General features: G+C 29.1%; 1 protein-coding gene across 2 annotated transcripts; it reads left to right on the forward strand.

The window, feature by feature from the left end:
- Nucleotides 1-578: 578 nt before the first annotated feature.
- On the forward strand, nucleotides 579-26,784 carry LOC130665401 (adenylate kinase isoenzyme 5). Of its 2 annotated transcripts, none has more exons than XM_057465750.1 (11): nucleotides 579-1,474; nucleotides 12,533-12,700; nucleotides 12,897-13,007; nucleotides 19,501-19,643; nucleotides 20,639-20,821; nucleotides 21,184-21,303; nucleotides 21,363-21,498; nucleotides 21,575-21,843; nucleotides 22,841-23,005; nucleotides 23,316-23,607; nucleotides 23,851-26,784. In XM_057465750.1, exons 1-11 carry the CDS (start codon nucleotides 1,453-1,455, stop codon nucleotides 24,171-24,173), a joined length of 1,932 nt encoding a protein of 643 aa, XP_057321733.1. In that variant the 5' UTR covers nucleotides 579-1,452; the 3' UTR covers nucleotides 24,174-26,784. The 2 variants fall into 2 exon arrangements, with proteins under 2 accessions (XP_057321733.1, XP_057321734.1); XM_057465751.1 differs by having other exon boundaries at nucleotides 23,835-23,960.
- Nucleotides 26,785-26,908: the final 124 nt, after the last annotated feature.

A 26,908-nucleotide genomic window follows, 5' to 3' on the forward strand; every position in this document is an offset into this window, starting at 1 on the left:
TGCTTGATATTTAAAAAATTTAATATTGTCATCATCTTTCAATTTCATTTTCGCTTTGATATATAAAATTTTTTCTACCCTTCGGCCGGAAAGAGGCAACTTTCGGGCCGCTGCCCCGAACGAAGTTGCAACTTTCCGGCTCTGTCGAGCAGAAAAATAGTATACGCACCTTGGCCAGTAAAAAAGATAGTCAGACCACATGTTTATCAGCCTCGGCTTTGCCTCGGCCAACAATTGGATGTGATCTGAGACTTTTCTTATTTTACTGGCCTAGGTATGTAATATACTATGACATCATATTGTACATAAAATAATATGACAATAAAATTAAAGTACACCCAAACTAGAAAGATCGATACTGTTTTTATTTTTTTCTGTAATATCATAATTTTGCAATAAATCTATATGAATCTAAATAAACGATACAATCATGAAGACATATATGTAAATATAAGGTTGATACTAAATGCGCAAACGCAATATAATAGTAACCATAGTGACCACATGTATGGTTGGAAGGGTATCCACCCTCGACTGTCAGTCAAAACTCAGTCGTCAGTGCAATTGATAAAAGCCGATTGAAGTAACGTACTTAGTTTTACGGAAATCATTTTCAAATATCCAATAAAAACTAGTGTCACAATATATACGTGTGTTACATGTGAGATGTCATATTGTTGGTCATTACAATTTTAAATCTATTTAACTTATTGTCATATCTTTTTATGAGTTGTGTTCCAGAAAATACATTTATAAAATATACTAAAGTAAAATATTTAGTTTTTTAATTGCAATAATACTTTTTTACATAAGATATTTTGGTTTTATCGAGATTTTCAATTCAGTTTTTCGTCTTTTTTATATAGATATAAATTCCAAACATGAACTGTTTTCACGTTCAAAATAATAAACTTGATGTATGAACAAAACAAATACACTCCATAAAGTAATATAATCAAAAAAGTGGTTGAATATTTAATTTCAAACTGTTATTAAATGTTTAAGGTCGTAGAAAAGTGAGTGCTATCGGTTGAAAGACCTGGGTAGGTCAACCTCAAGTTTGCACATGTGGATAATCATAATTCTTACTTTAGTGTTCAAACAATTAGTTAATAAAATTTTTCGAAATAATTGCAAAGTCGTTTATTCATCTATTCACATTGAGTATCCTATTGCATCAAAAAAACTCAAATTTCATGGCTAAAGCCACTATTTTATAAATAAAATTTAAAAACAAAATTATTCACGCTGATTAATTTAAAACGAAAAAAAATAAAAAAACCATAGAACAAAAAGGTGAAAAATTAACATAGAAGTTTTAGAAAAAATATATGATTATTTACTAAATCATTTGTGAAGTTAATGTTTTGAATAAACGAGAGTGAGTGAAATTATTAATCATGTGAATTAAATGGCCCTTACAAAATTCAGCCATTATTGGAGAAACTTACTATGGGCATCTGCTTGGACACTGGTTAGTAACTAAATTATTTTCACATATTTGTGCCATTCAATTTTATACAACAGATAAATTTATTCAAAATTGTGACTTCAAAGACTATTTTACATAGTATTATACTAGACTATGTAGTGTTGAAAATTATTCTTTTTTTTTTTTTTTGATAAAAACAATTACACAGAAATATAAAAAAATTTGAAACTTGGCTGGTTCTGCTTTTCGCTATCTTAAGTTCAAAAAGTATACTTCCAATGAACTTCCATCCTTATTATTCTCGCATCTATAGCGGAAAATATGAAAAGCTTCCGGGTCAAAAAAATAACTTAATTTTGATTTTTTTTTGACTTGATTAATTCGATGTTGACTGCTATGTTTTTTTTGACTTGCATTTGACTTAGTTAACTTGATTTTGGCTACACTGACATTTTTTAACTTCAATATGACTTTTTTAACTTAAATATTTCAGTCAACTAAGTCAACTTCAAATCAAACTGGATTGGAATTTGACTTAGTTGGGCGTAAATCGGCACTAAGTAAAACAACTTAATCAAAAGCAAGTTAAAACTAAATGTGTTTGCTTATTTTAAAATATGTTTCCATTTATTAAATAACCAAAACTTAAATTTGACTTGCTTTTGCCTTGCTAGGTTTGCTTTATTTTAAATTTTTAAAATTACGCCAAAATCAAATTATTTCTTTGACCAGGGCTTGCTCTCTAGAAACGAATTAGTGAAATTCACTATTTGGCAGGAAATAGCCACTCATTGTCAGTGAAAAATATATCACTATTTGAATTAATGACATACTTTTCACTAGTAAACAGTGAATAGTGACTATTTTAAATTTAAAAGAGTGCTCACAGAGTTGACGCATTGATTGTCATATTTCATTTTTTATGTTATACTCTCTTAAATATGAAATAGTGAAATTAGTGACTATTCACTATTTGCTAGTGAAAAGTATATTACTAATTCAAATAGTGGTATACTTTGCACTAGCAATAAGTGACTATTCACTGCCAAATAGTGATTTTCACTAATTCGTTTTTAGAGAATAGAATAATGAATAGTTTTGATTATTCATTATTATTAATGATCATTAATAATACTTTTAGACAAATGATATCTACAGATAAAAAATCGCAATACGCATTATCTGATAAAATCCTTGGCGAATAAAAAAAAGATATTTCTTTTATATTTTGAGCTTTAGTGCTGAGGAAATTAGTAGTACATTACACGCCGAGGAAGGAAAGTAATACAGTTCATGCCACATGTATAATTGCTTTATCATTTGTTTTCTCATAACAGACAAGAACGACTTTCTTCCTTCTAAACAGGGCAGGAATGTAAACTTTTGGTGCAGATAAGGTGAAAAAATTTTTTCACCATTCGTGCACCAAAAAAATACGCAGAAATTAATGTTTCAAATTTTCATCATGGGTCTAATTTATTCTGGTCAGAAAATATGCATTGATGGTCCATTTAGTCTATAACAAACATGACTTTGATAGAGTATTTTTTTTTTTATGACTTTTTATAAAATTTTTCATAAAATACAGAACCGTCATGTCCCCTTACTTTTATTTCTTGAAAAAATTAAAAAATTCAAATTTTTATTACGGTAATCAAATAAATTTATTGAGTTTAAGATAGCGTTCAGATCGATTTAATGAATAGTTAATCAGTTATCAAAAAAATTAAATTTTCAGAAATTACGAATGCTATTTTTTTTTTTTTTTCATTATTATTCACTTCATAGTAAGATATACTATCAACCTTAGAATTCAATTAAATCTTGCATTTGAATTATGGTAAACTCTTTTGAGTAGAACATAAAAATTTAAATTAAATCACTCGTTCGTTAAAATTGAAAACATAAACCTATTAATGCATTCAAATTCTGTTAAGTTAAAATTAGCGAGAAGTTTTAGGACTGGCTTTAAAGTCAAAAAACAAAAAATCTGAAAAACGGATAAATCTCTGAGACAAATCCCAAAACATCTTGCTGCTTTTGAGCTCTTTCAGCTCAACGAATGTTTTGTTCAAATCAATTAAATTGATCATTTTATAACCCTGCTATACTAAAGATAGACTATAGGTTTGTAACAGAGTAACTTACCCTCTATATATTTTCAAGATAATATCTAACTATAAGTGCGAGTGTTTGCGCGTGCACGTGTGTGTGTGTGTGTGTGTGTGTATGTTTATTCGTCCGGTTCATGTAAATAATTTATAACGTTTTAACGGATCGACTGATTAAGATCGGGCTAACAGTATGTGAACGAACATCAAAACTTCGATTTTGAAAAATTTGAGCTCAATTGGTTCAATAGATAGAGATATTGATGAGTTCAAAGTATAAAATATTGTGTATCTGTATTAAAAACGGTCCTTATTAAATTCTTTGTGTTAAATTAACACGATTCACTCTGTTACTTGGAAATTTTAAATCGGTCTACTATTTAATAATTTAAAAGTGGTTTTAAAATTAACACAAAATTAACAATTAAAATTCAATAGGTAACACAAACGAATTATTAAAAAAATTGAAATGAAATCGACTATTTATAAATGTCACCATAATTCAAAAATATTTGTTATCAATATATATTAAATTCACCATTTACTAAAACCTGGAATTTTTATCATTCTCATAAAAAAGATTTAGTTATAAATTTCAAATGATTTCATGTAATGTATGAATTAATTTTTCGGTAAAAAAAATGTGTTTTTGTTTTTTTAAAAGAAATTAATTGAGTTATTTTTATGACTGGTATGAAATATTTTTTTTTTCTAATCTTGACTCTAATAAAAACGTTGCTTACTATCAAAAAGTAGTTCAAGTTTTAACAAAAATTGGTGTCACTATTGATAAACTCAAAATAATACACTGTAAAAAATCACCGGGGTAAGTCCAAGCGGTGTAGGTGTTAAAATTATCGGTGTTAAATTTACCCCCGAAAGCGGTGTGAAAATAACGCCGCCACCGGTGTAAATATTCTGTACCGGTGTTAAAATAACGCCGCCACCGGTGTAAATATTCTAGTCCGGTGTTAAAATAACGCCGCCGCCGGTGTAGATATTCTTTACCGGTGTCAAAATATTTTACTTTGTGAATATTTGTACTTACTCGATCACTATACTTGTTAATAAATGATATTTTTTATTAATTTTCATACAGAACTGACATTTTTTGTGTTTTATAATCTTTAAAGTTAATACTTCAAGCGGACGCAATTTACTCCGCTTTTACACCTGTTACCCCGCTTTTACACCTGTTACCCCGCTTTTACACCGGTATTACTCCGTTTTTACACCGGTCACCCCGCTTTTACACCGACTACCCTGCTTTTACACCGGTTACCCCGCTTTAACACCGGTATTTTTAACACCGGTGTATTACTCCTCCTACACCGGTGTAATTTCATTTTAACACCGGGCGAAGTTAAAACGAGTCTATTTTTAACACCGCTCTTTTTACAGTGTATATCAATTATATTTACAGAAGATCCATGGTACAAAAATGAAATATAAAAGTTAACTTTTTTGTTCGTGTCACCACTGACATTTAACAAGTGTTGAAATTACTTTTCATATTACCCGAATTTCGTGTTAAAATTTAAACACAAATTTCGTGTTAAAATTTTAACACAAATTTTTTATTAATATTCACCACAAATAGTGTTAAAAAATAACGCAATATTATGTGCATGAAAAAAATAGGTGCTGCAACACCACAAAATCCTGTTGCAGCGACAGGATTTTCATGTTGCAGTAACAGGACAAAATCCTGTTCTAGCAACGGGACTTTTCCTGTGGAATCAACAGGATAAGAAACAAGTTTCATATACCAATTTGTTTTGTCAGTATAATAAAATTTAAAAATTTGAAAACAATTCAATGTGGAAAATAATTCAAATTTTAAATGAAAATTTAAATTTAGAAAAAAAAAATTTCTTAAAAAGCATATAAATTTAAGCCTGTTGATGTCACAGGACTGCATCCTGTTGAAGCGCCTATTTTTTTCTGTGTGGACCGTTTTTAACACATAGATTATGTTGATGTTAATACAATATTTTTAACTGTGTTGATTGTTATATGAAGTAATAATTAAGAATTGACAAACTTTAGTTACTCAATCTCTGTATGAATGCATGTAAAACTGCTAACTACAGAAAATATGCATAGGTATACACACTAATACTATTCATCGCTAGTTGCTACCGCTCGCTAGTACAGAGAAGTTTACTACTGCATTTTGATTTTGTGCGTACTAATACACGGAGAGAAAAACATGGGAATTTTTCCCATTTTGCTTAGGAGAAATTCCTATGTTGATATAACAAATTTTGCTTTCTCAACATGGCAAATTTTACTAGGGAAAAATGAGAATACAACAATATTTTATGGAAACTTTACCCACATATTATAAGGATATTTTCCATATTACTATTGGAAAATTTCCATGTAGACATGTAAAAATTCCTTTTTTAACATTGCTGAAATTCCTATATTGACATGGGTATTTTTACTAAGTGAGCATAGGAATTTTTCCCATGTTACCAGAGTAATTTCTTCTATATTGATATAGGAATTTTTTTTGGTTGACAAGGAAAAAATTCCTCTGTTAACATAGTAAATATTCCTATGTTAACGAAAGGGTTCCCCTGTCTTGGCCATTCAATGGTAAGCCAGACTTGGGCCAAGGTAAAATTACCCAAGTTTGGCTATACCTATGGTGTAATAAGTAGATCATATAAATGTATCAGTTCAATATTAGTAGGTTCTTCCAGTAGCTACCGTTCAGACCCAATGCACTCGTATAATGCTGACAGATATGAAATTAAGATGTCCTAAGATGTACAGTACAATGTAAACTTTACACTATAGAGTCTTTACGCACACACTGATATCAGTCAGTTAACTGCCAGGTATAAAGTTAGTCTAATATTTATCGTTAGGACAAAAATATTCAGGGGTTATTTCTTAAACTATAACGGATCCTACTCACGTTAACTAACGGATAACTTTAATCGTAGGATAAATACGAGTGAAGAAATCAGCCATGAGGCAGATTACATCAATATCAGCTTAACGAATGGAGCTTTCAATGCTCTGCGTCACATTGTGCATACTGGCAAATGAAAGTTTGAAAATCGAATAAGTAGTAAAGAAACTTTTGATAAAAATATGAAAAATATGGACAAATTATTTTTCGTATGAAGTACAAAAGATGCAAAATTGATTAATTAAAAAGCCATTTCTAAATTAAATCCGTCAGTATGAATTTGCTAATGGAATGTATCGAGAAACGATACGTCCAAAATTAGACAGTTGATGTACAAAGAGAGCCACACATCTCCACTGTTACCGAAAATTTTTAAAAATTTATGAGTCATCTAAAAGGACACAAGATCCGTCATTTTTGGTAATTACGTTTTTTCGTAAATTTTTCGGTAGAAATTTCTATAGCTAGGGAGTAGTGAATCAGATGCAAGTATAAATTAATTCAGAGATAAACACTGGGGTTGAAGAGCAAATTGCAAGACAGATAAAGAGTAAAAGAGAAAAAAGGCGGAGTGACACATGTGCAATAAATAAGTTAGTGTTGGAGTAAAAGATGAGTGACTTCGCGTGAGACAGAATGAGAACGTGCTAGAGTTGTAAATAATGCACTATGTATTTTACTGCATAACGTTTCCTTTAACTGATAAACTAAAATTTATTAATTTAAAAAATTTTTTGTAGTCATTATATATTTATTTTCACTTCAAATATTTTCATTAGTTATTCATTATTAATTTTTAATGAAAAATATTTCGATTAAGTATTACATATTTATTCGCAATCAATAACATTTCTATTAATACTTTGATAAAATAATGAATAATGCACTTTTAATTTCTCATTATCAATTCAACAATCTTGCATGCAGCATTTATGTAGAATATAGAATATAAAATAGACTGCCGATGGATAAATAATATCTTTTGGGGCAAGATGAACAGATTGTATTTTTGAAGTTAGAAGGGTTGAATTTTGGTTAATGATATCGTGATGGAATGAAATGAACAATATGTAAATAAAAAATATCTTATGAGTTAATATAGCCAATGTGTATACTCTCTAAAACTAAATTAGTGAAAAACCACTAATTACTTGTGAATATTCACTAATCTAAATTGTCCAAAGTATACGACTATGAATTAGTGACTATTCACTTTTTGAATTAGTAAAAAAAACAACATATAGAATTAGTGAAAATTTCACTGATTGAATTAGTCAAAAATGTACTAATTCACTTGTTGACGAGGATTTATTTGGAAAAATATTGTATCGTTGCTAATAATATTGTATCAAAATATTATTATTATTATGATTATTATTTGTAATTGATTATAAAATTTTTTTAGCAACTTGATCGACTAAATTAACAATTAAAATTACTTTCATACGGTAAATATTTATATCATAATTATAACTCATAACCTGAATCTATTGTCAATGATGGTTTTGATTCAGGTTCGGTAAAAAAAGTTGGAGTAAAAATATAAAGCTATTAAAAAATAACAAGATGTATTACTTAGCAACTAAATTAGGTTTTATTTAATTAACTTACTTGAATTAATACTGTTCAGTTGTATTTAAAAATTATCGTAATTAATTTTGCCCTGAATTTGATAATTCAACGATAGAATAAAAAGTCCTTAAGCGAGGCGCCACTAGTAATCATTGTAGAATCCGGGGAATCACTAATGAATTAGTGAATCTAATTCAAAATCACTAATTTTGTAGTGAATTTTAAGATCACTATTTCAATTAGTGAAATTTTCACTTATTTAGTTTTAGAGAGTATGATTAAAAGATTTTGCAATGGAGTATCATGGGTACTATGAAAATAAACAATATTAAAAACAGGCAAAATGAACTTAGATATTATATGTATTCATCAGCTTATTATTAGATTGACGTTGGACTTTGATCGAAAAAATAAAACTAATAAGACTTATGTAGATCGAATTCGTTTTTTCCAACACAATACGTACACTGTAAAAAAATTTGAGTCCGCGGTATGGTGTAAATGATTTGGTGTTAAAATTTTCAACACTGCCCGTGTGATACTTACACGACACACTGTATTAAATTTTGGATCGTGTGAACTAGATATTCACACCACCAATGGTGTAAGTGTATAAGTTCTTTATCTTAAACTCTCGATTACTTTGACAATAAGTATTCAATTTTTAGTTTAAAATAATCTACATCAATAATAATAATGATATATTAGGAAAGCAACCTGTATATTATTTGTTAATTTTTCATTACAGATTGTATTATTGGACAATATTTGAGGTAAAAACACCGAACGGTATGAAACCAAACACTCACATCGTATTAAAAGTATACCGCTTGATAATTCACATCAAGAAAATTTCACACCGTCGATTCACACTGAGCAGACCGTATAAAATCCTCGGGGACAATTTTCATACCAAAAATTTTTTACAGTATAAATAAACAATTTTTCATGGCAAAAATAGATAAAATTTTAACGAACGATTGTCTAAATAGAATAAAGCGGATAATAACTTTTTGTCATTGTATCGATAAATAATGATTACAAAATTAACGAAAATAACATGATTTTTTCAGGCTACTTTGATTCAGAATTTTCAAGTTATTCCGTAAAAACGAAAAAAAAAGATTTTTTCTGAGACTTTCATCAGCGATTTCTCGTAAACAGGTTATCTGATTGAAACGAATTTTGTGAAAAATTTAAACTTATGGAGCTGAGTCACACGTGTCATCATTTTTTTAAGATTTTTCTGAAAGTTTTTAATTTTTATTGTAGGAAGCTTAGATGTTGGGAAATTTAAATTAACTAATTATTTAAAAACTCTGAAGCTTGAAACTGTAAACACTATAATGTATACTTTTTCAAGCTCTTCGAGCTCGAATTGTGTTATGTTTTATATTGAACTTGGAAAATTCAAGAAATCGAAAGCCAATTATTACTTTTTGTGGCTTTCAATCATCAGATCACTTTACTTTTGTCTTATTTCGAACAAGTTTATGGACATTTTGCCGAAATTCTGAAACAAAAATTTTTTGTGGGGCACAAAAAGCCCCCCCCCCCTCCAAAACATGATAATTTCTTTTTTTCAATTTTCTAATATTTCCAACAGGAGTCCAAAACTCACATAACTTATTTAAGCCTTCGCATTATGTGTTGTTCGTTGTGATTTAATCCCCCAAATCAAATAAATTATTATGAAAAAACAAAGCCTGGAAAGTCACAAAAATTTTTGCCATTCAAAATACAAGAAGACCCATTTCTTCATATTTACTAAAGTAGTTTTAGATTTTTTAAAATTGATTTTTAAGGTTGTAGCTTTTATTTTGTAAACAGGGGGTTAATAATAAATGATAAAATACTAAAACATCGCGTGCATTCTATATAGATTATGTACATTCGATATTTTTAACGTATTTCATGTGAAGGAGACAAAAGAATAAATTCGAATTTATTTGTTGCTCACAGACGCCCACGTCAAAGTGTATAAATATCCCTGGTATTTATAAGTAGTCATTATTAAGTCTAGTAAGTTAAAATAAGACTCTAAAGGATGACAGTAAATTTATATGACATAAAAAACAACTAGCCAGGTTATAAAAAATTCCAACTCCTTACAGTACAAGACAATTTTTAGGAATTATTTCTACAGGAACATTCGTATCGTCGACATTAGTATGATGCATTATGTTATGTTTTCTTCTGAAAATTTAGCTTGTCAATCCTGTAATAAATGTATATACATCTTCACATATATTTCATATGGGTCACCATTGAATGGCCAAGGCTAAGTTACCCAGTCTTGGCCCAAGCTCGGGTAATGATTGAGATGGCCAGGATAGAGTATCCAATCTCGAGCCAAGCATGGGCCAATATAGGTGTGCCAAAGCTAGGTTTCCCAGTGCTGGGCCAAGTAGGGTCCTGTCGTTCAACTCTGGCAGCTCCTGCATGGATCGATAACTCGAAAACCTCCAAAACTTGGAATAATGTTTTGTTCCTTTCCCTTTAAGCAACAAACCTCCATTGCGTAAAATCTCAACCCTCTCAAAGTCGAAATAATCAGTGAGTCCCTACAAGCCATGTTGGTACATATTTTTCTTCCATAACTGGAAAAAATAAATTAGATCTCTGTATCTCGAACATAGCAATGTTTGATTTTACAACTCGACTTTGACGATTTGCCGACAATGTGCGTCATAGTTTTTTAGAAAACAATTTAAGAGTATACAAAAAATAGGCTTACCAATTCTATGAAATGATACAGGAATTTATGGCTGACGTTATCACACAGGTGTTTCATGTTGGGTACTTATTATTCATTTGAATTTTATTATCCACTTTAATTCTATTTATTCTAACTCAAAACTAGTTAAAATTAATCGTAACCTCTACAAGTCGAATATTTCTTTATACGAAATTCTCCAAGTTGAAATCCTTCACAAGTCCTAAACTCTATCTCTAATTTTCTGGCGTCTTTCTTGAAGTTCAACTTACAGAGGTTCTACTGTACCCACTTTTATATATCTTTTCCGTCCCTGATTAAAAAAAATGATTAAAAAGTATTTAAAATGATTTGTTTTTTAATCATTTTAAATACTTTTTAATCCTTCAAATCATTTCTAATCCTGTCTCTTATGGAAATTTAACGTGTGAAATCATTTTTAATCATTGTTTTTAATCAGGGGTATACGCGACTCCTCTGTAAGGAAATAACAACGTATATTTTAAACTCCAGCTTACAGGATTCTTTTAAACATAATAATAAAAAATTTTACACTGTGAAAAATTAGCGGATTAAATCCGGAGTGAATTCGGAGTGGATGGTTTTTTTTAATAATTTGATCCCTTCGGAGTGAAATTCACTCCGGAAAGAAGTTTATTTTAACATCAAAACTCCGGATCGAAGTTGATGCAGATTGAAAATACAATTCACATCACTCCGAAATTACACCAGTGAAATAAAAACTTCCTACTCAAAAAACAATGCCGTGGCTGTAACAGGATTAGGTATTGTAGCATAGTCCTGTTACCGTCATAAAATAACTCCTATTGCAGCAACAGGACTGTGCTGTAGTATTTTCACGACTAGCCCTGTAGCAGCTAGAGAATTAGTCGTATAGCAGCTACAGGATCAATCTTATTGTAGCAACGAGGCTAAATTATAAATCAATATTATAAAAAATACGAGGCAAAATATAAAATCAATTATTATAAAAAAAATTTTCAATAACAAATTTTGAGAATTTCAGATTATATATGAATCATAAAAGTTATTAAAATAATAATAATTTTTCCATTGGGATATCCCAACGAGTTCCCAATCAGGTCCCACTTAGGAAAAACTGATGCTGGGTAAGTGATTTTAGCGTTGGGGTATCCCAACAAGTTCCCGATCGGGTTCTGACTGGGATAGCCCGACTGGGCATGCCACCGGGATTCCCAATTGGGGCCCAATATATATATTGGGACAATTTCTAGTCGGGTACAGGGTTGTACTGTACAGGACTAATCCTGTAGCAGCCACAGGATTTTGCTGTTGCAGCAAGAGGACTACTATAGTCCAATAGCTAAAATAAGACTTCCCTGAGGCTGCTACAGGTCCATGCCCTGTTGCAGTAACAATTTTTCTTTTCCGTGTACACGGAGTGATCTTTTTAGCCCCGGAACACCGAGTGATGGTGTGAATTCGGATTGAAATAAAATTTCTATTCACTCCCGATTTTTTACGTTAAGTTCAACTAACATTTCGACTTATAGGAAAATTACCCATGTAATTTTTACTATTAATTGTTTCGAGTTACGAACATGTTAGCAGTTTAAATAATCGAAACAATAAAGTTATCATTCATTAAAATTTTCATTTAAATCAATGTCAAGACGTTGTGATTTTAAAAAGCTTGAATTATAATATCGTTAATTGAAAAACAAGTATCACTGCAATTGAGTTTTATCATATTTCTTTTAAAATAAAATTGCTTTAACTTTTTGTGACCTTAGATCAACAAAATGGATCGCAGGTGTTCGAAGACAGCAATGCTCAAAGTGTTGGAAAATGGCGGGGTGAAGCAGGACTTCTGTCAACACCACCGAATGGACGGTTCCCTACTCAAAATATTGGTCCTGTCAAATTTGAACCACCTACAGTTCCAGTCATTTTTGTACTTGGTTCGTTTAATAAAAAAGTTTATCTATTTTTATTGAAATTATATTATTAAATACTACTACAATATCAATTTTTCAAGTGAATACTTTATTATTTTTTATTCGGATTAAAAGAATTATTATTATTTTTATGTATAAGATGTATATAAAAAAATCAAAATCCATAATTATTATTATATATTCAAAAATAAATTTTCAGGTGGCCCAGGGAGTGGGAAGGTGACACATTGTGATAATTTAATTCAAGAAAAAAAAGGGATAACGCACATCAATATGACCGATCTATTACAACAATACGCGATTGGAAACGGTATTATTTTTAATAATCATTTCTTACAGAAATTAAGGTATTTTTAAATTCAAACTTCAACTTCAGGGTGCGTCATTTCGTAGCAACATTTTTTTTTTTAAGTGTATGAGGAAAAAAATCATAGTTCAACACAAAAAAAAAATCTGGGCGTCGGTTGGCCCTATGGGCCAGCCCCAAAACTTCCCGCTGTTTTCGAGCTCAAGGAGCTTGAAAACATCACTGTGAATATATTCTCGAGCTCTTCGAGCTCGAAAATGATATTACATGCAATCATTTTTTTATGAGCTTTTCAAGATCTAACAAGTAACGTTTTATGCTAGAGTATAAAAGTTAAGAATCAAAAATCATTAATCAAGAGGCGGCTTTTAAATTTTTATTTTCGATTATGTTCTCTAAAGTACATGTATTGAGGCAAAAATCAATGTCAGTGATCAAAATCAAGATTTGAATGAGTTTTGACTTAGGTCAGAGCAATAATATATGGAATATCCGAGAATTTTTCGATATTTTCTACAAAAATATGTATTAGTCTATTCGATCTATTGATGTGTTGACAAGTTAAAAATACTCAAAGCTTAAAAAAAAATTTCCCGTGTTATTTAAATGGGAAATCGATTTTTTAATGAGCTAGGTCTGCAATCGACAAAATTTTTTTTCTTGCGCGAAAATTTTTTTTTTGTGTTGAACTATGATTTTTTCCCCATGCACTCAAAAAAAAAAAGTTGCTCCGAAATGACGCACCCTATTAAACACATAAAATTTTTGTTCATTTAATAAATTAATATGTCTTTAAATGTAACGTGGATTTAATATTTTTACTTTTTGCGAAACAGTATTTTTTTTGTAATTCCTTATTTAAAAAAAAAAAAGTTGTCTATCATTTTTTTACATTACGTAATATGATAAAATGAAGACTTATACCCTAGACCGCGAACGTTGCGTGAAAATCGATAACTCGGCGGTCGATTGTCCGTGACAGGATACATTGCCCGACATTGTCACGTATACAGGAGCATGCACGTGCTTAAAGGAATAATATATGTCAATTTGATATTAATTTCGTTAAAAAAATTTTGTTGCATTTTACTATCAAATGTAGTATTTCTAGTTCCGCTTATTTCTTTTCCATTGGAAAGTAACAAAGTCATTAGAATTCGAAAAAAATTGGTTTATTCTCACTCTTTTTTGATAATTTAAAAAATTAAATTTTATTTATCTACATAATAAAATGTCAATTATCCACCTTATTTTTTGAATTTTTTAGTCTCTCTAATTGAGTATTCATTAATAAATTAAGTGAAATTAATACATAATATATCATACAGAGAGGAAAGAATATTAATTATTACAATGTATTCTGGTAATAATTACCATGCAAGCATTGTGACGTAAGAAATGCTAACATGGAAATGATTCTTCTATGCTACACAGGAAAGATTACAATGTCAATGGAACTCATTTCTAAGCGGAGAAATTATTTTCGTTTGAAATGCTATAGTATCATGGTAAAGCCGGACCATGATGACGGCCGGACGGAAATTGAAATAAACACATGGAAAAATTACAATTTCCATGGTCAAATTTGCAAAAGTGACAGTAATTTATGATATAAACGTTGTCCATTTTACTACGGCTGCAGTAATTTTTGCATGTGTTAATTCCAATTTCCGTCAGGTGGCCAACATGGTCCGGCTTTACTATGGTACCATAGCATTTCAAGCGAGAATAATTTCTCTGTATCTCTAATGCAGATATAGCTTGTTATTATGTGTTCATAATTAAATCAGTTAGGTTATTTATGATATATAACAATTTAACAAATAATTAAACAAATTCCAAAATAAATTAATAAGTAAACAAAAAAATGACAATATATAGTTATATGATAATGATAACTTAGATATTAAATTATTACGAATATTAACGTAAATTATTTTTTAATGAAAAATTTTAATAATGCGAAATTGAAAGATTAATTATTCACTAATAGTATTGTCTTTTATATTCCGATTTAAAATTTTGTTACATCACAAAATCTATACACGGAGAGAAATGTCAAGTAAATATGCCTATGCGGCATAGTAATAATTACATTACTCTATTATAGTTTGTGTCCCGCCGCTCTTATGTGATTGCTTATACAAACTATAGAGCAATGTAATAATCACTATGCTACATAGGCATTAGGGTGCTCCGTTTGAAACGAAGATTTTTTTTTTTTTTTTCGTTCCCCATCAAAAATCTTGTTCTACATGTAAAAATAGAAATTCAGTGAAATTTTGAGCTCTTAATAACAATTTTAAGAACTGGAACAACGTCGTTGAAGTTTTCTCATGCTGAAAGCATGTAAATTTTGATTCTTTTCTTTTTATCGAATAAAACTCAGCCCCATATTCACGTATCTTATCGGTTCAAAGTTTTCTTGGAAGAGAATCGTATGCTCTTTGAAAAATCCTGTATGTGCTTAGCAGTACCTTTAACTACAGCCCTCGTGGAAGCCTTGAAAGTCTAATTTCCTACGAAATTAGTGGTTTTTTGTTGTTAACTTGTAAACGGTTGACTTTTGGGAAAAAAAGTACATGACATTTTTTGTAGGAAATTTAGTCTTCTAAAAAAACGTTCTTATTAGTCAAATCTCTAAAATCAATATTTTAAAAGATATACGAACTTTAACTAAGTAAAATTCAAAATATTAGCTTAATGTTAAGATTAACAGTTTTATAATCAAAAACCATTACATAAACCATGTTTTTTCGAACATAATCCATCTGTTAGGTCCCAAGGAAATTGAAAATTCGAACGAGATTCTTCAAACATGTGTTTTAATCATTCAATTTTTGAAAAGAAATGCAAATGAGGTTGGTACTTAAGAACAATTTCGATGAATCATTACGGGCATTTTATATTTTATATAAATATATATTAATTGATACTTACCATAAGTTAATAACTGAATATATTTTATAGTATTGAACATTGACATTTAGCTAAAAATTTGAATTTTACTTAGTTAAAGTTCGTATATCTTTTAAAATATTGATTTTAGAGATTTGACTAATAAGAACGTTTTTTTAGAAGACTAAATTTCCTACAAAAAATGTCATGTACTTTTTTTCCCAAAAGTCAACCGTTTACAAGTTAACAACAAAAAACCACTAATTTCGTAGGAAATTAGACTTTCAAGGCTTCCACGAGGGCTGTAGTTAAAGGTACTGCTAAGCACATACAGGATTTTTCAAAGAGCATACGATTCTCTTCCAAGAAAACTTTGAACCGATAAGATACGTGAATATGGGGCTGAGTTTTATTCGATAAAAAGAAAAGAATCAAAATTTACATGCTTTCAGCATGAGAAAACTTCAACGACGTTGTTCCAGTTCTTAAAATTGTTATTAAGAGCTCAAAATTTCACTGAATTTGTATTTTTACATGTAGAACAAGATTTTTTATGGGGAACGAAAAAAAAAAAATCTTCGTTTCAACCGGAGCACCCTAATAGGCATATTCACTTGACATTTCTCTCCGTGTAATTGTCTGTTTTTAATAAATAGAAAACACATTTTAAGATATGAAAACGCATTTGGTTTCAACTTGCTTTTGACTAAGTTGTCTTACTCAGATTTACGCCAACCAAGTCAAATTAAAATGTTATCTTGGATTTCACTTACTCTCTAAATCTGAAACAGTGAAAACCACTGAAAAATAGTGTGCATGCACTCTTTTACAGTTATAAATATACCACTTGTTATACTTATAGTTGTGAAACAGTGAATAGTCATTGTTCCAGGTTAGAGAGTAGTTGACTTAAATTTAAGTCATTTAAGCCAATTCCAAGTCAACGTGACTTTAATTTGACTTAGTTAACTCAAATTTTTAAGTTAAAAAATCATATTGATGTTAAAAAAAGTAAGTATAGCGAAAATCAAGTTAACTGAGTCAAATGCAAGTCAAATGCAACCCGAGTCGAAATTTAAGTCGTAGATTCAACGTTTTGAACGTTGAAATCGTAGATTCAACGTTTCGAACGTTCAAATCGTAAATTCAACGTATTGGACGTTGAAATCGTAATTTGAACGTATTGAACGTTGAAATCGTAGTTTGAACGTATTGAATGTTTTGAAGGCGGCAACTCAAAAGGTTCAAACTTTTTCCAATAAATATTTACAAGTGGGGCCAATGATTTTAATTTTAATTTTTTTGAACGAAATTTCTATTTGATTTTATTGATATATTTTTTTTTCTTGAAAAATACATAAAAAAATGATAAATTTTCAAAAAAATTTATAAATTTGAAAAAAAATTTTGATATTCAACTAGAAATTGTGCACCAAAAATGAAATCGCCTACTGAAAAAATCCATAAATGAGCTCCAAATCTTCAAAATATTTTTGAAATGCAAATGAAAATCAATCTGATAGTTTTCAAAGATCTCAAAATATCAAGATTGAATAAGAATTTGACTCTCAAAAATCAATCTCAATTTAATAATTTCCTTAATTCCAATCATCTGTGATTTTATTAGTTTATTGAATAAGCAAGTATCTAAAAATTAACTCAATCAAATCTTTAGGAAAAGCTTTTAGCTAAATTTAGCCCATAGGTTATTTTTTACGCATTGGTATATGTCATTTTTTCGTAACTTTTAATTTTTACTATGGATCATATATTTTTTTTAAACAGTTGAATCTATATTTTTTACGTTCAATACGATCAAATTACGATTTCAACGTTCAATACGTTCAAATTACGATTTCAACGTCCAATACGTTGAATTTACGATTTGAACGTTCAAAACGTTGAATCTACGACTTAAATTTCGACTCGGGAAGTCAAAATAAGTTATTTTTTTGACCCGGGATGAGCTCCTAAGTATCATTTATAAGTCGATCAAAGCAGGAAATATCACTTATATAGTACAGAAATAATTTTTGTTACATTTTTAATATCAAAAATGGATACATTCGAAGACATGTAAATAGTTACAGCCACTTAGCAGTTGGCATGCAATATTAAACACCCATCTGAGCACCTCACCTAAACGCTTTGGTTGAGGTATTTTACTTACCGCAATCTAAAACTTTGCTTAGTTTACTTGAGTACGTTCTTTTGCTTCACTTTTGACTGACAAGTTTATTGCATAATAAATGCTCGATACAATTTCATTAGAAAACATATGAAAAAACAAAATGAAAATAAAACTGAAAATCTTTATTTGCAAAATTTTAGTAATTCTACTCAATTGCTCTAAAATTATTGAAAGTTTCTATTCTGATATTAATTGAGATACTTTGGAATAAGATTGATTAACTCCATAAATGAAGAAAATTACGGTCACTCTTACTGACTATACCGATGAAATCAATTATCCAACTATAATAATTCTTAAACAATCTTTATCGACAAATGGAAAAATTTTAATGGATGCTGTAGTAGTGGACCAAACTTTTCGAGTTCTAAAGTTAACTAGTTTTTTGAATCGATTAGCAAAGGAGTTCTACGTAATTCGAAAGAGATATTTTTAAAAGATTAGAATAGTTTTTGAAGAAATCAAAATTTTTTGACGGAATTATCTCAATTTTTATAAAATCTTAGTTGTTATATGGGTGATTCCGTTCTAACTGTGATATTCAATATCCTGTATTGTTTTATCTCACAGGTCATTAATTAATGATCAATTAATCAAATTTTTGTGTTAATTAGATAATTATAAACCTATTGCAACATTATTTTTCTATTATATAACTTGCCATTTAGAGAAAACTTACAATATATCACTTAAATGTCAGTACCGTGTCATGTCCAATAGGGTCTTATTTGTAGATAATTTTTATTTCCGACAAATTATCTCTGATAAAGTTTTTTCGGATTCCGCATAATTTTCAAGTTATTTCCATTTTAATGTGAAGCTCTAAAAAAATAGTGTTCTGATCGATTTTAAGAGCTTCACATTAAAATGGAAATAACTTGAAAATTATGCGGAATCCGAAAAAACTTTATCAGAGATAATTTGTAGGAAATAAAATTGTGTACAAAAATGACCCTTCAACATTTTATGATAAATCTGATAGTTTCAACGGAAAAGTAAAAAAAATCTCTAATTTACTATATATAATTCGACTTCTAGTTTCAATAACTTAAACAGATGGAGTTATCAAAAAATGATGAGACGTTTTTGGTAGAGCGTTAAATTTCCTAATAGAAATGTATCCTGGGCGTATCTGTGCAATGAGCCATTGCCGAGGTTATAAATTCCAAATTAAAAATTTTTTTTCCTATGTTATTTAAATGGGGAATTAAAAATCGCGATGAGCTACCGCTAAAACTTGAATTTAAAAGCTGATCCTCTGGCAGAATTTATATTTTGTCATATTCTATCGATTTCTGATGGTGCCAAAAAAAAATTGTTGTTTTTCGACACACTCTAATATATATATACTTTAAGAATTGTATAATGAATTCTGAATATTTTTACGAATTATGATTTTATTTTCAGATATGCAAGATTTTGGACTTCTAAGTAGTAAAACTGTTGCTGAAGTACTTATGTTAGAAATGAAAATGTCACCAAACGCAAAAACTTTTCTCATTAGTGGATATCCAAGGAATATGCGTGATGTAGTTGAATACTCAGAAAAGGTAAATTCAAATTGAATATTGTGTGGTAAGGGAGAAAGCAATCCGATTTTAGACCAAGATAAGGATTGATTGACTGACTGACATAATATTACGTCTGAAATCGTGTTTTATCCGGTGCCACATACTGTATTTGTGTTGAAATTTAGGGCTTCAACGTCTAGAGCTAATCGAAACGAGACAATTAGCGCGAAAAGACCAATAGCGCAAATACAAATTCAATTGTCAACTTGTTTAATTAGAATTAAATCATTTGTGGCTACTGCTCCCTTTTTGGACATATTAAACTTTATTTTAATTAATGAAAAAGTATATAATAAAATTTTCATTGCAAAAGTGTGATAAAAGTATCTTTGAAGAATTAGTTGTGCCATTGAGTCTTCTACAAATTACTTTATTTAAATTTTTCAAGCATCCAAAACTGGCTCTAAGGTGGCCAAAAACGGTACCTCTACCCTATGATTATTTAGAGGTTTATAAAAAATAAATGCAATTCTGCTAGGGCTCAAACGAAGTCAGAAACTAATACAGTATATTAAGAGATTAGACGTTTTTTTGCCCTAGGGAAATATATGATTATTTTTAAGCCGCTAAATTAAATCGGTTGGTGATTTTTTAGTTTTGAATGTTTACACAGGCATTAAAATTCAGGCATGAGTTTCAAAGCAGATAATATAAAAATTTTTTTTTTTTCGAATATTTAAAACAACAATATAAAGTTTATTTTACTACAATGTTAATCATAAAATGTGTTTTGAATCATTTTTATTCGTGTTCTTCACGTTCTATTTAATGCTGACATTAATTAATGATAAGAAAAAAATATCTGTTAAACAAATAGAAACATTTTGACCTAATCTACTTTTTACCATTCAATAATCTAGAAGGCGATGACTATACTTAATCGAACTGCTATATTCTACTTTGGCATGTGTATATTCACTGTTCTAATATTCATATAAACATTTATTCATACCATTCTATATTAAATGTTATAGATTCAAGTAATAAATGGTGTGGTTCTTGTATCTTGGAGACAGGAAGTTCTAGAGCGACAAATCGATTATGGTGCTCAACTTGGTCACGTAATTTTAAGTTTAGCACGAATGGAACTAAAGAATTTTTTCAGAAATGTTATGCCTGTTGCTGAATATTTTGATAGAAGTGGAATGCTCATAGAGGTAAATATGTATTTTTATTTTAAAATATTTATGCATATTCGATATCAAAGTATAAAGAAATGAAGCTAAATGTTCAGTTAAAATCTTTAATTGTGTTAATAATTAATGAATTCGTGGAATAATCAATGTTGTGGAGCATAACGCTCAGGGTTGAGTCAGCTTAATATGAACTTTGTACAACGCTATTATTGTTGTTGATTGACCCTTTGAAAAGTTCTTTAATATTTTATGAATTAGTTGTCTATGTCCTACTTTGAATTAGGGGTACCCTGTTGACATTAATCGACATGTTTGCTTACTGTCAAGAATAAAACACGTCAGATTTTTATTATAATTGTATTCAATAATAAAATACTCTATAGGTCAACGGTGAAAGAAATCCAAGTGAAGTTTATGTTGATTTCCGTGAAGCAATAATACAAATTCTTGGCTCTCCAGAATCAGTATTAAGAGATAGAACCCATCAACCGTTAGAAGCTGAGGTAAACTTTTATTGTTTTTTAAATTTTATCAAATTTTTATAAATATTATTTAATATCAGGTGAAAGTAGAGCACACTTACCCAACTTCTGGAAATTCAAATCATATCGCGCCTCCATCGCCTACAACAAGAATCAATCCTGCCAAGACAGCAAATAAAGCTAGAAAAGGACTTCCTAGTTTTATTTGGGTTATCGGTAATTTATTTTATTGAGTAAATAAGGTTTTAGTCAGGAATTTTGAAATTAAAATAAGAAAATTATTATTATACAGGTGGACCTGGAAGCAATAAATCGAATTTGTGTACCCAAGCGATTCGTAATATGCCCAATTGGGCACACATAAGTATAGGAAATTTGTTCCGAGCAATGGCATCGTCCAATGCAGTTGTGAACGATTCCATTGTTGCAGGTGAAATGGTTGCACAAGATATTGTGATGCAATTAGTTGAACAACAGGTTCTTCTTAATCGTGATAATGACGGAATCGTTATTGATGGATTTCCTCGAGATCTTAATCAAGTTCAAGAATTCGAAAGCAAAGTCAGTGCATTTTTTTCATTTAACCCGTTGCGGTCACACCCCTAAAAAATAACGTTACGGTCACATAATGGGGTCCAGCAGACCCCACGCAGGAAAACAGTTCCTATCTGCGTCCTATTTTAGTTATTGATTTAAATCTTATGCCAAACTTTAATTTAATATACCCTCTGAGTAATCCAATAGTTTTTTTGAGATATTGAAATAGTTAAAAAAACTAAATTCGACTTTTTTTATAAAAAAATTAGTGTAAATTTTAATTTTAGCAATAAGTAAGAAAAAAACGCCATTTTACTCAAAAAACCAACGTATTTTCAAGAAAAAATTTAAACTTTAATGAATTTTGAAAAAAGTATAAAGAAATAATATAAAGGGACGGTGCTTTTATTAGAAAAAATTATTTACTTTATTAATTATATGATGAAAAAGAATGACATTAAATCGGACTCTACAGAAACGTGGTCTTCTGTTTCCGAACTATCTTCATTGACAGGCTCATTACTATCCACAAAACGGCAGACGATACTTCGAGACTGAAGATTATAAGGCATCTATGTATATATATGTTTATATATTATAACCATTATTTTCTGCCAAAAAAAATATTTTTACTCGTATATTTATACTCACGTTGTCAATAATTGTAACTGATAAAAAAAAACATCACTTTATTTCATAAGAAATTTAAAAAATTTTGTCACCCTTTGGTGACACGAGGTCTACTGGACCCCACAAGAAAAAACGTCGGCACAAATCCGGGTCTGTAGGTTAACTAATGCCATCGAGACATTCAAGACATGCAGAAACTTGTTATATTAGGCTCAAGAAACAATAGATATCACTACAAGTCTAATTTTAAAAGGACGTTCTAAACATAAAATAGCCTCGAAGTTTAGCTGAGGGTCCACTAAACCCCATGTGACCGCAACGGGTTAATATAACAGAAATATTTTTTTTTATTATCTAAAAGTAATTGCAACGTCTGATTTTATAATTACAGTTTGGACAAAAACCATCTTTAGTTCTTTTAGACTGTTCCAAGCTTCAACTGGGACGAGGAAAACTTGATGATAGTGTCCCAGCATTTCGAAAACGTCTCGAAGTCTTTCGTGAAATTACGTTACCAATGTTAAAAACTCTCGACAATAATAATCGTTTGATAACTGTAAGTATTTATCGATGATTCCCGCATCGAAAAAAAGAGATTGTTAAGAAAAAAAAAAAATTATTTCTAATAAAATATTAAATTAATTAGTAAAATGATTTATTTTTTAAAAATTTACATTTCAAAATAACTACCAGCTCTCATCTTAACATTACGACGTACATTAATGACTGTTGATAATATTGATAAATTATTTTTAGTTGCATGAGTTTTGTTTTTCATTTCGAACTCTAATAAAAATTTTAATAATTGTCAAATCATGTTAAGATACTGAATTTGAATTTAGTTAAAAAATATAATTATAATTCAGATTGATGGAGACACTGATGTACCTTCAGTTCAACAAGAATTCGAAGCGAGTCTTTATCAGTTAATGAGGCAAGTGCGTCGTAAAGAAGAAGATAATATACAAAGGTTTGCAACATCAACACCAGTTGATAATGATGACGATAATAATCCGAGTATAATAACCTCTGATAATACAAATTCGAACCATGTTAAAACAGAAATGACTAATGGTCGACCAAAAAATGTCATTGAAAATGGCATCAACACAATGAGCAACCATGTCAATAAACAAAAAACAAATAATTCATTCCAAGGTAAATTTGATTTTTATTCAACAATTAGTAAATCTTTTAGTTAATTAAAATAATTAACATTTGATTGCTGTTCAAAATCATTGCTCTACATTTCCATTTTATTAATTATATAATTTTTATTATATTGAAATGAGAACAATCCATTAGAATTAAAATTTTGAAATGGCTTTGAATAGCATCGCTCGTTGGTAATGAAGAAAAATTCAATTTTCTTGTTCAATAATTAGCACAATCTTCTTTCAGTGAATAAAATAACGAATGGTATTAATCATCGTGGAGTTAAAAAAGAAATAGGTACAAAAATTCGTGACGCTGTAGATGAAAGTGCTCGAATTACTAACGACGTACTAAAATCTTCTCGTAAAAATGGTAATCACGGTCATTTAAATGGTGCTGCCAACGGAGCATCGCGATTATTCCAAAATGGCATTGGTCATTTAGCAAATGGGATCCCTCCAGGAGTCAATCGTATAGCACCAGCACCTACAAATTCTGTTAATCACAAAAATTCAATAAAAAAAAAACATAATGGAATCAATGGTTTTCACGAAAATCTTCACATATAATATAGAACAAAATATGTTTTATAAATATGTTCGAATAATTTTTAATACACGTTTTTATCGCCATATGTAAATTAAAAAATTATTAAGGATATTTAAACAACGTAAAAATTAATTGTAGTTTTACTACATGATTCCACAGTTAAATTTATTCACCACCCGGGTCGAAAAATTAGATCTGTTTCAAAATAAATGATAAATTAAAATATTTTCACTAATTCATGTTTAGAGAGTAATAAGATGTCATAAGAATTTTGGTAGCCCGTAAATAAAAAAAATTTCTTGACATTTAAAGAGTAATCTTATTACTTTTATTCAATATTATACGGAGAGAAATGTCAAGTAAATGTGCCTATGCAGCATAGTAATAATTACATTACTCTATAGTTTGTGTCCCGCCGCTCTTATGTAACTGCTCATACGAATTATAGAGTCATGTAATAATCACTATGCTACATAGGCATATTCACTTGACATTTCTCTTCATGTATGATTATTCAGTCAAGACAACTAAAAAATAAAGTTGTCAAACTATCATTAACTGCCGAAATTTTTGAACAGAAGACACTAAGTAAATGGTAAACAAAACATAATCAATTCTGTAACTTTGAATATTTTTTATAAATATTGTCCATAAATAAAAATATTACAAGTCCATTATTTAATCTAGTTTTGTCTGCCAATAACGCAATTGTTTTTTAAAACAACAGATCAAAAACAGCTTAAAATTTTTATAAAAGATCGAAAACAGATCAACCAATTCAAATACAGATCAATTAGTCCAAACGCAGTCCAGTTAGACTGAAATCAGATCTAATTTTTTGACCCGGGCATAAAATGCAATACTTTAAAGTTAACATTTTGAATCTTATCCAACTATTCTCACAATACAACAACTAATTATAAATATTTCTAAATTTTGTAAGAAAAAAAAGTTATACTATTTTGTATGTTACGATACTTACACTGGGAGTACACTATCAACAGTAGTTTTTTACGTGAAATGATAAATAACGAATCACTGTCTAGGTATTCACAATGTATATAGATAAGTATCCAAAAACAACTTGTAAATATAGAAAATTAATATCAGAAAATTTTTATCTTTTATAAAATAGAAAATATCGAATACTTTTTGATTTAGAAATTTTATTATCTATTTATTCAAATTATATCTTGTTTATTGTTTATGTTATCATTTCTAAATGACGAACTAATTAATTCATCGATTAAGGAACATATTTATAAAAATTCGTAATAATACGATACTATGATCATCAATAAAAGTGATGAAAAACTTAGGTGATGTAAACAACTCAAGTACAAAGTGTGTTAGTGCTGTTTCAGTATTAACTGTAATAATAAGGTATACAAAGTTGATCAGGTTTCAAAAATTAGTTTTTTTTTTGAATAATTATTATATCTCACATAATTCATTAAATAAACTTGTACGTTATAATATAAATTTTGCAATCAATAAGAAATTATTAAGAATAATGCTTATCATTTGAATTAAAAAATATTTTTGATAAGGATAAATTAATAAATGTTGACTATAAGAGTAATTTAATATAAGATTAATAAGTATATTTTAAGAAATTTTAATACAATATTTTAAAAAATGCACATTAGTTATTTTTTCACAAAAAATATAATAAAAAATTATCAACAAATATTTTTAAATAGTTGAACACTTTATACAACATAAAAATAAATTCAACAAAAAAATTAATTTTTCCGCAGGCGGATTTTTTATCATATGTCAATAAATGATAATCACGATTATATTTTTTAGTAAGCATATAGTCTTGAACAGTAATTATAATAGAAAGTTATATTTTAACAGAATCACATGTCTGACGGATCCGAATTACGGCAAAATGCGCTATTTTACGGCAAATTACGGTAAATTGCGATATTTTACGGTAAAGGTCTGCTTGAATTACCGTAAATTTGTGGCAATCTTGCGGTATTTTACGGCGAATTAGCGGTAGCATTGCGGTATTTCACCGTAAAGTGAAGCATTTGACTATGTTATGGTAAAAATTCCACAAATTTCGGTATATTACCGTAAGTTTCCATTTTCCATCGTAAATTACCGCAGGATGCCGTAATGCGGATCTACTCGGGACGAATCAATATTATTTTCGTAAAAAAAAGTGTTAATTTTATGTTACATCACATAAAAATTTAATCAAAATTACACTTGTAGTTAGAAATTTTTTACACCAAAGTGAGTTCAAAATTACACGGTTGTTTCGAATTTTAATATTTTCATTTATTCATTAAATACTTTGTCACCGAATGTAAAATTTTTGTTAGTGTCTATGTGGATCTTTTTCAGCAATCTTACTTCAAGTGCCAAACGAAAGTTCCAAAAATGTTTTTTTTCATCAAATCGTAATTTCTATATACACTTCTTATGAGAATCACTAATCGTGATTCAAAGATTTTAACATAATTTTAGACAAACAAATGATATTTTTCATTTTTAACAAATCGTTTTTCAAAATTATAGTTAATTTTTTTAATTAGTGTGAAAAATTTTCAATTGCATGTGTAATTTTAAGGCAAATTTAATACAACATGTAACTCTGATCATGTAATGTCATTCATGTTATGATAAATTTAAATACAAATATTTGAAGTACAAGAATTGTTGTTAAATTAACATTTAATAATTGTCATCAATTTATGTTTAACAATTTGTTAAAAACTTATACCTCATTTTATTATTT

The sequence above is a fragment of the Microplitis mediator genome, chromosome 3 (genome assembly GCF_029852145.1).
Source record: "Microplitis mediator isolate UGA2020A chromosome 3, iyMicMedi2.1, whole genome shotgun sequence".
In the NCBI taxonomy this organism is placed as follows: Eukaryota; Metazoa; Arthropoda; class Insecta; order Hymenoptera; family Braconidae; genus Microplitis; species Microplitis mediator.

Coding starts and splice junctions, on each gene's coding strand:
- LOC130665401 (XM_057465750.1), top strand. CDS start 1,453: ATGGGCATCTGCTTGGACACTG. Junction 21,304..21,362: donor ATCAACCGTTAGAAGCTGAG/GTAAACTTTTAT, acceptor ATTTAATATCAG/GTGAAAGTAGAGCACACTTA. Junction 21,499..21,574: donor TAGTTTTATTTGGGTTATCG/GTAATTTATTTT, acceptor ATTATTATACAG/GTGGACCTGGAAGCAATAAA.